This window comes from Aplidium turbinatum, chromosome 17, assembly GCF_918807975.1.
Source record: "Aplidium turbinatum chromosome 17, kaAplTurb1.1, whole genome shotgun sequence".
Lineage (NCBI taxonomy): Eukaryota > Metazoa > Chordata > Ascidiacea > Aplousobranchia > Polyclinidae > Aplidium > Aplidium turbinatum.
The window spans coordinates 19,484,175-19,493,891 of NC_137488.1; the positions used below are offsets into that span (position 1 = coordinate 19,484,175).

Here is a 9,717-nt window from a genome sequence, read left to right on the forward strand (position 1 = left end):
GTTTTCAACATGCCAATATAAATTAGGTTTGTTTTTTGTTTTGGTTTAGGTGCAAACGCATTATAGCAAAGAATTCGAAGTGTCTTGCTCAAGCTTTCTGGCATTTTAAGTAAAACTTTAGACTCGAAAAATCGTCTTGAGCACAGGTTCAACCTTTCCTCCCCCCTTCTAGAGCCACATGCCAGGAGTAACCCACTATGCATTCATTTGTTTCGATACTACCGCAGAAAAGAGTGAATAGAACAATACAAGGCTCAATTAACGCTGATAAAGTGATCCGATCACCATTCCGTAATAAAAAAATCTAAAAACACACTAGGAAAAGGGACCAAAAGGAACCACTCTTTTTTTTACAAACCATTGTTGTTTATTCTTGAGTTTGCAATTGAAAACCTGAGTTGTAGAATTACTTATTACGTCACATTTTGTGGAAATTAAGTTGCATCACCAAAAATATGTTGGATGATGGTCAAAACCTGTTCCCGCACAACATATTATTATAAAAATGGCTTAACGTTGCTAATTGCTATAACGCTCGCTGGCGTTTGCATAAAAGTAAAAGGTTAAACAACGTTGAAACAAAAGTGGAAAAAGTATAAATTATAACTTTTATTGAATACTGTTGTGAGTGTTAGCCTAGCCAACTGTTTTGAAGGTTTAGAAAAAAAAACTATTAATTTGTTTTCTTAACAACGTTGAAAGAAGTTTAACTTGCTTTATTTATCTCAAAAGTTGTATTTTGGACTCAAGTAGTTCTTCAATTTAAAAATGCGTCCGCGAACAACTTCTCAGTTCAAACTGATTTTCAGGACTGCCAGTTTTTCGGCTAAACTCGAGAAGTCTGGCATTATGTTTACCACGTTTGGTAGGCAAAATTCATCAAGCTTAAACAACAATGTCATGGCAGAGTAAGTTGGCTCAAAATGAAAGCAATGGAACTAAAAATCCTCACTAAATCTATCAACCGCGGCCTCCAATTAAACTTGAAGCTTGCACTTATTTGGCATGACCTGTACATAAAGGTCGCCATGGTTGAGGCCCGGGTTTGAAGTTATAATTTTCATCGGGCAAGAAATAAATTTTAACGTTTGCTTCTTACTATAAACTAAATTATAACTTGATTTTGAACCATTGATTGCAATATTTTGATCAGCTATTTTGTTGTTTGGTATCTTTTGGTTTGAAGTTGTAGTGCACATTCACAAGTGAAGCTGATGCCGTTATCGATTCAGTTGCTGCTTTTTTGTTGTTTTTGACCATTACAACTGGGGATTGTAGATGCCCCTAGGCTACATCACAACGAAAAGAATACACGTCAACACGGCAGAGGTCTAAAAAATAGTAGAAGCGACAAAACGCGAACGTTAAACCGGGCTTGAGACCGAAATAAGTTATTAAGTTTAAAAAAATCCGAATGTGCTGTCATTCCTGACTATGAGCGGTTTTGTGATGTTTCAACGCAAATTAGGCAATGATTACTGATTACTTGAAATGGCTTTGCCCGTGGTAGGATTTCTTTGTGGGGTTTTCTTTGCCTGCCTTGCTCTTCTTTGCTATGAGCTAAACGCATCAAGACGTGTTCCCCTTACGACCATCAGCACTCTTGATAACGCACCATGGCCGATCTTCATAGCAACTGTCCATACAAATCTTAAATATATCAGCTAAAGCTATGTGGGCTAATAAAGCTATAGCCTAAATATATGTTGTTTATTTGTTTGTTTGTTTTTGTAACATTTTCTTTTTTATTTTCCCTTTATATCTTAAACTTTTCTGAAGGTGTTGCGACCGTGCCAAATTTCTTTTAAATCAATAACTTACTTCGGTCTCAAGCACGTTTTAACGTTTTCGTTTTGTCGCTTCTACCCTTTTCCCGACCTTTGCTATGTTGACGTGTATTGTTTTGATATGATGGTCACAAATAAAAACAACTGAACTGAACTAGGCCTACTGGCTTTTCACAAAGTTCTATCAAAAACTAAAACTGCTTTTAAAACTTCAACCTCAAAGTTTAAATACTGTAACCGTGTTTGATAAGGGCAACAGCAGATGATTGTTTCACAGCAACTAACACTACAAGTCTTCTTTCGTTTGAGACTAGATCAAATCAAATTTCAGGGCAGGTGATGGAGAGCCAGGTGAGTGTAGCTTCGTCCAGCGTTGCTATACCATGCGTTCCATTTGGTGCCTTATAGATCGGACATTCGAGAACGACATGGTCAGCAGTTTGTTCCTCCGCGCCGCATTCGCAGGCCGGTGAGGGAGCCAAACCCCACTTGTGCATGTTGGAATGGAAGCGACCGACACGAAACTACATCGTTTTATACATCACCCGGTGGCGCGCCCCCCTGGTATGGACCTGCCTCGGCCGACTTGGGTCAAGCTCAACAGAATCCGAACACTACAAGTGATTTTCGCCTAGAAGAGTTGTTTTTGAGGTCAAAACTTTGATGAAGGTATGATTAATAGATGACAGGAACCAAATATCTGTTAGCTTTTGAAAAAACTTAGCACAAAGCTAACAAGAATTTAATTATAATTGGTATAATTAGACGCACCCACAATCTTCATGAATTCAAGTTGTCGCAAAATTTATGGCAAAAGTGTGCTTTATTGGGCATATTGAAACGGCAATTTGAATTAAAAATCTTTTCTTAAACACATAGTTTTTTGCGCACTGCTGCACTAGATATGCAAGTTGAAGATAAAATGTTCAATTTGAAAAAAAAACTTTTTTCGATAAATAATTACAAAATAGGATAATGTTTTGCAACAATACTATCTTAATTTCAGTTGGTTGGTTTTGTTTGCCATTTTAGTATCTACAGTATCCATGGACTGAAGCAAGACTTCATTCATGAGAAAGCGCAATAGGCTACACGTAGATTTAAAAAATGCTATACTTGCTCAAGTTCACAGAAACGCAGTGGCGCCGCCAGACCTTCAACATTGGGGGGGGGGGGGGCAAAATATTGACAGTGCAAGACAGTAGCGTAATCAGGAATTTTGACAAGGGGGGTGTTGACGGCCGGCGGGGGAATCCCGATGGCGTGTTCGCCGAAGGCGATACTTAGCGGCGGGGGGTCTGGGAGGCCTCCCCCTGAAAATTGTTAAAAATTACTTTCAGTTTGGTGCATTCTGAGAGCATTTTCAACAAAATTGTTGGTATGAATATTTCTGTGAAATGGTGCTGTCCGGAGGCATAGCAAAAGGATAAGATCATGTTTTCTTCGGCATTTTTCGGAAATAAAGCTAAGTCCTTATGTTTTCTTGTTGCTAATTCCAGGCTGAGATATTTGAATGTTTGGTATTGGCAAAACTCGCTCTTTTAATGCAATTTCGTTTAAAATTAGGTAAACTTTGTTTTAGAGACATAGGTTGATTGCTTTTTTTGCGAGATTATTACAGTTTTATTATTTATCAATTTTTTCCTTGGTTGATCCAAAAAGCGATCTTATTCCGGTAAGTCACTAACTTTTATGCTTTAAAGTCAACCCAAAGTTTAGAAAATGTAACGTCATAGACGTCATACATCTTGATGAGTGTCAAACAAAAAGCTTTGAGACAATGAAGTTACTTTATTTCTGATATATTCAAGTTCTGTTTAACTAACTTAATACTAATAGGTTTCGTACTGGATTGGTCTGTGAACAAGTTCATGATACAAAAGCATATTTCACTGATTGCTGAACACTCCTCATTTACTTCTGATCCGATTTGTAGTACGCAAAATGCTAAAGAACAACAGTAGGCTGTTTTTGGACTCGTTGCATACATTCAATTTTTGGATTCATCGTTTTTTTTTCTAGCAGCGTAAATGTACTTTTATACATCAATTAAGTTTTAATGTGAGTGTAAATTTTGTATTATTATTGTAAAATCGAACTTTGTATATCTTTTAGTGGGTATTTTATTTTGTTAATCTTTTTGTAATCGTAGTAATGTGATGACCTTACTGATGTATAGCACTGGATAGAGTTTCCAATCCCGTAGTTATAGATATCCCTGCCTATATGTAGCCTTTTATAAGATTTGTGATATTAAATTAAAGACCACGAATCGAAAAAGAACAGTGATTTAGTAGGCTAAGCATGTATTTTCTCTAAACTGTTGATTTCAGAGTCATGTTATTCTTTAAATTGGAACAAAATAGGTCGCAAAGGTTCAATTTTGCAATCTTGTGCTTTTGTATCCAAATCTTGTGCTTTTTTTTCTTAAATCTTGTGCTTTTTTCAAATTTGCTGTGGCAGCATTGGTTGCATTTGCATACAGCAAGGATGCCAGCGCTAGGTTTTTCCACCTAGATCTGCTTTTTTACCACATCTGTTTGTTTTTTTTCAAATTTGGGTAAATCTAGGTTTTTCGGTTTGTAACTTTTCTTTGATTCAAAAAGTTGCTGATAAAGCTCAGCATAAACATCCAAAACTAGCACAAACATGATGGCTATCTCGAGAACAGGTCATCAGCAGCATATTAGAGCAGTGGGGAGCGCTGGTTTTGTATTTTCAGTCTCAATGTAAGACTGACAAGGAAGGTTGATGGTGCAAAACAGATTTATGATGCACTTGTTAATCGTGAAATATGTCCTAAAAAGGTAAATAATGTCAACCTGGAATTCCATTATGAGCATTTTCGTCTGCACAAGTTGTATGTTATGGTTTCTACAGAATATAGAAATATTTTGAGTCTCTTCATCAGAGAAGATTACATCATGCACAGAAAATTAGGAGAAATAAATCCAAACAATGCTGAAAATCATAGGAGCATGTTAGCTGTGCACGTTGGTGGACGAACAATGGCCCTGTTGGAATAGGAACCCCATTTGTTTTTGTATATATACGGTAAGTTATGTACCATAATAACTACCGTACCAACAGAAGCATGTATATTTGTATAGCCTAATCAAATATTATATACAGTACGTGTTATTATTTGCAGCTTTCTGAGGCTTCTGTGTAATGATATAAAGTGGTGGTAAAAGCACATGCAGGTACTTTTAAGGCTGTGGCTATATTTACACTATATAGTGTCAACCGCTTACTGTCTTTTCTGAGCCTGGGTTGTCTTTGTCTTATCTGGGTTTTTTTGAACACACGATCTAAGTTTATTGGAAATTTGTTGCTGGCACTGAGTTGCAATTCAGGGTTATTGGACAAATTCCAGAAATTTGCCGATTTTGAAAGGTGTTTGACTACATATTTGTGGTTTGGCGACTTGGCTCTTTTTTGGCTATTTTTGAAAACCGATTTAACTGAATTAATTGTGTTTGGGGATTTTCCAAAAAATTTTACTTTCAGCACAATACTTTGCAATAAGTCTTCGGCGAATGGCAATAAATTTCTGTCTCCTCATGACAGCTGCAGCCAATCACCTACGGTAGAATTTAATTAGACTTAGTCATTAGTAGAGTACAGAACCAAGTAAACGTTTGGCACTTTGCCTTGCTCAGTGACATGTCAAACAGCGAAAGACCAGGAGAGCAGGCACCTTCGCTAAGTCAGTTGCAGCTTGTCAGCACTCAGCAGTGATACAGAGTGGTAGCGTGAGACTTATGGCACTCAACAAGTCAATAACTTGTTTTATTGAGAATTTTTGGGCCCACTTTTTTATTTTTATAGTAGGATACAATTAGCCTACATCATGATTAAGTAAATACAACCACAACTGTGTGAAAATTTGTTTGACTCAAAGAATTATGTAATCTATCTGAAAATCATATGGGGTCATCATTGCGGTCCATGACTTAATGATACAGTTCAAATGACTGATCTCAAATGATGCCTTCTGTATGTGAGCTGTCACCATACTCGAATGATGCTTGGACATACAGTAAAGGATACAGTTCAAATGACTGATCTCAAATGATGCCTTCTGTATGTGAGCTGTCACCATACTCGAATGATGCTTGGACATACAGTAATGACTTCTTACCTGAATGTGGTTTCTCACCACAGTGGTGTAATATCCTCAGCCTGAATGACCTGTGCGTTGGTTATTTTTTCTTAATACAGTAGTTAAATAATAAGTGTTTAGCTAGCCAGCTTAAACAGTATAAACACTGTTTGTTCACTATGGGATGCTCGCCTGTCAAATTTTGAGAATTTTTTACTACACAAGTTAAAAACTTTGCCACTCCTGACATATATACAGTATAATACCGTAGGATACTAATTGTTGATTTGACTTTTTGTCTTCCAAATAGTGTTGTTTTGTGAAAATACTTGATTAAATCAATTAAAAAGTTCATAACTGCTTGTAGTGACTAGTGTTATATGTTTTAAAATTTGCTTATTTTTTCATTGTGTTTGGCTATTTTTTGTTTAAAGTTTGTCTGCAGAATTATTTTGGATCTGGCAACCCTGTTGCAGTTATGGGAAAGAATTGAGTGCTTATGTATGTAAATTTCTTGTGACATTTTTCAGAGCATTTTTTGATAAAATTGGAGAAAATATGGTTGCTAAAGGAGACAACGAGGCTAAAGGCAAGTCTAAGTCTGTGGTACATCCAGCCTATCCCATTATGGTGCTGGCAGCTATCACGGAACTGAAAACAAGGAAAGGTTGCACAAAGCGCTCTATTGCTAAATATGTTAAAGCTAACTACAATGGTCTGAGTGAAAAATCGGTCAATGGGTATGTCAACATTGGTTTGAAGCGCTTGTTAGATACCGACAAAATTGTTGCAACCAAACATGGAGGGTATGGTTTTAACGGGAGGTTCAAACTAAAAGCATACCAAAAAAAACCTAAGGATGCAAAGAAGTTCACTGCTGAAAAACCATCTGTGAAGAAATCAGCATCTGCAAAGAAAAAAAATGACTCGAAGAAGCCAGCATCTCCTAAAAAGAAAAGTGCCCAGACCAAAAAAAGTAAATCTCCTGCCAAAAAGAAAGCAGCTGCCAAGAGACCCAGCAAAACCACAAAATCATCACCGAAAAAGAAAACTACTGTCAAAAAGGCAACAACACTGACAAAAACTCCTACAAAAAGACAAACAAGAAGTCAAAAACAACCAGGAACACCAAAAAAATAACTTTTTGACACTGTGAATATCGATAATGTCACAAACCCTTGTAACAACTCATGCTGATCATGTAGAAGAGATGAAATCCACTTTGAATATGACATTGCTTCAAGATTTCTAGACCAAGCAAGGTAATCACTTTTCAGCTGAATTATTCCTCAATGGATGTTTAGTTGAGGCGAATTATTTCTACCAAAGTGTTGGTGTGAAAAGCAAGAGTTTTGCATATCCATGTACCGTACCGGATTTGCTAGTTGAAGGTCTACACTGCATAGTTCTTGTTTAAAACTGACTTTGTAATTGTTACTGCCAAGTCTACAATAATAAATGGTTTGCCTAGCCTGCCAAACAGTACTTTTGTTACATTAAAGGTCAGCGTTTGGAGACATTAAGGTATTGGTGTGCCAATATGTAATAATAATATGTAAAGTTGATAGTGTGAAGAGCTCAGGTTAAGCATTGCTTGGTGATGCATTGTAGCTTGAGCATATTTGTGCTATTTTTAGGTTTTAAATTTCAAGGTTGATAACATTTGACTTGTTTCATTGTTTTGTATAATGCGCATTTTTGTCAGTTTAATCTAAGCGAATTTGTTTCTATCACAGTGGCCGAGTGGTTAGCGCGTTGGGCTCGCAGTCGAGAGCTTGCATGTTCGACTCCAGCCACCCGCACTTGCTGTTGTTTCTCTGGGCAAGAAACTTTACGATAATTGCCTCTATGGTTGCTACCCAGTGATCTATGGCTTATATTAGATCCTATGGCTACCCAGTGATCGATTTCGAGTAATGGGTAGTACCAAATTTAAGTCATAAGTAGAGTAGACAACCGGAAACAGACATTGCAGTCGGCTGCAGCGTGGGTCAGGTGTACGTCGGAAGGCGTACACCGATGCATAGCGCTCAAGTCCGCTTTCCCGCAATGCAGCAGGCCCGTAATTGCCGGGGGGGGGCTTGGGGGGCAATGCCCCCCCAAGCTCAAAGTAAGAGATACATATTGTATTCAAATCTGTTGGGGAAGTCAAAAAACTGGTGAAAATGATTCTGTTAGCACCATCAACTAATGCTTGCAGGGAGCGTTCATTTTCAGCAATGAAGCGTTTAAAAACTTGTTTAAGAACATCTACGTCTCATGACAGATTGTACAATTTATTGCTGTTGCATGTACACAAAGAAGAAGTCTCTAGCTTGAATGTAAACGATATATCAAGGGACTTCATCAATGCAAACTCTGCCAGGCAAGCTACATTTGGTTTTCCAAATGAGTAATCCCAGTCCCAAGACTTTCTATATTTAATTTGTTTTGATTCTCATAGCCTATGTCACTTTGTACAATTATCTTGCTTGTAATTTTGTAGTTGTGATGTAGGCTACTGGTAGGGTAATAGTTATTGGGTTCGTCGTCGTCGTCTGAGCTTCTGGGGTTGAGGGTCTATCCTTTTACCACCCCAGATTTACGATGTTCCCGGACTACACTGGAAAGCTGCTAGAGAGCAGCCAGTCTTTAGTTTCATCACCCATGACGCGCAGACCTTCCACTCCGTTAGGTGGCTTAAAGATGGTACAGTCATTGATGATGTGGTCTGCGGTCTGTTCCTCGGCACCACATTCACAGGAGGAGGAAGAAGCCATTTCCCATTGGTGCATGGTTGAGCGGAAAAGCCCGACGCCCGTACGGAGACGGTTGAGGCGCACCCATGCCTGTCTCTGTAGTGTCAGGCCGACGGGGCGTGTGTCGGTGTTATAGGGTTATTCCAGACAGATTGCACGATAATGATTTTTAAATTTGGGTGAGTTTTTTTGGCAAGGCATCTCAGGTAAAAGCAATTACAATGGAGTAAGATGCTGGTTTTGGAAATATTGTCCATAAATATCTCTTAAAAACAAATCCATCAACATTGGATAGCTGTTAGTGTTTTTTGACGTTTACTGGCGAATATTACACCCCAAAGGGGATAAATTGGTTTGGTGGAGACCTGTACTAGACAAAGTCACGAGGGTCATTCCTGACAAAGTTGTGTGGTAAAAATTTTGCATCTATTCTATTCTGCAATCATTTTGGCTGGAATTACCCATGTTTTGGCTGGAATTATCCCAATCATTCGGATTTACTGCTATCTAGCACCTTGTGACTTTATAACATATGCCGTGCCTTTGCCCGAAAAACCGCAAATTAGACTCATTGCAACTACAAATGTTACGTGCATAGCCTTTTACTTCGCAACAGCTTTTGAGCCCCCCAAGCTAAAATGTAGGCTATAATTATTTGGGCCTGCAATGCAGGATAAAGATATTAAAACAAACACATAACAAACAAATTGGTAAAAAAATCTGTTTTTCCTGTCTGTCTTAATATTGAACTCTTCACCCCCCTGAGCTTAGTGGTTAAGCGTCCGACTCTAGATCACGTGGCGTTGGTTCGGCTCTCAGGGTATACGCTTGAGCAACGCATTTCAGGATTGCTATCCATTCAGCGACAGCTAGTGGATGGAATGATTCCGCGGAAACAACACTTCGACAATCGGAAACTTCACTCTGCTAATCTCGGTAACCGGCCCTGCGTCAAGAGCCTCTACAAATATGCGAAACTACCAGGAATAACCTATTATGGCTTTGTCAGTCCGAGGATAAAGATTCAAACCCAGACTGGATAACCGTTCAATGCGTTCATGTTGATGACGCTGTAGGTCAGGGATGG

General features: G+C 38.3%; 1 protein-coding gene across 1 annotated transcript; it reads left to right on the forward strand.

Annotated features, from left to right (window-relative positions):
* The first annotated feature begins 4,713 nt into the window (after positions 1 to 4,713).
* On the forward strand, positions 4,714 to 7,377 carry LOC145786732 (histone H1-like). Its single transcript, XM_082598459.1, has 2 exons — positions 4,714 to 4,841; positions 6,423 to 7,377. The coding sequence occupies exon 2, from the start codon at positions 6,451 to 6,453 to the stop codon at positions 7,030 to 7,032; it is 582 nt and encodes a 193-aa protein (XP_082454585.1). The 5' UTR covers positions 4,714 to 4,841; positions 6,423 to 6,450; the 3' UTR covers positions 7,033 to 7,377.
* The last annotated feature ends 2,340 nt before the right edge of the window (positions 7,378 to 9,717 follow it).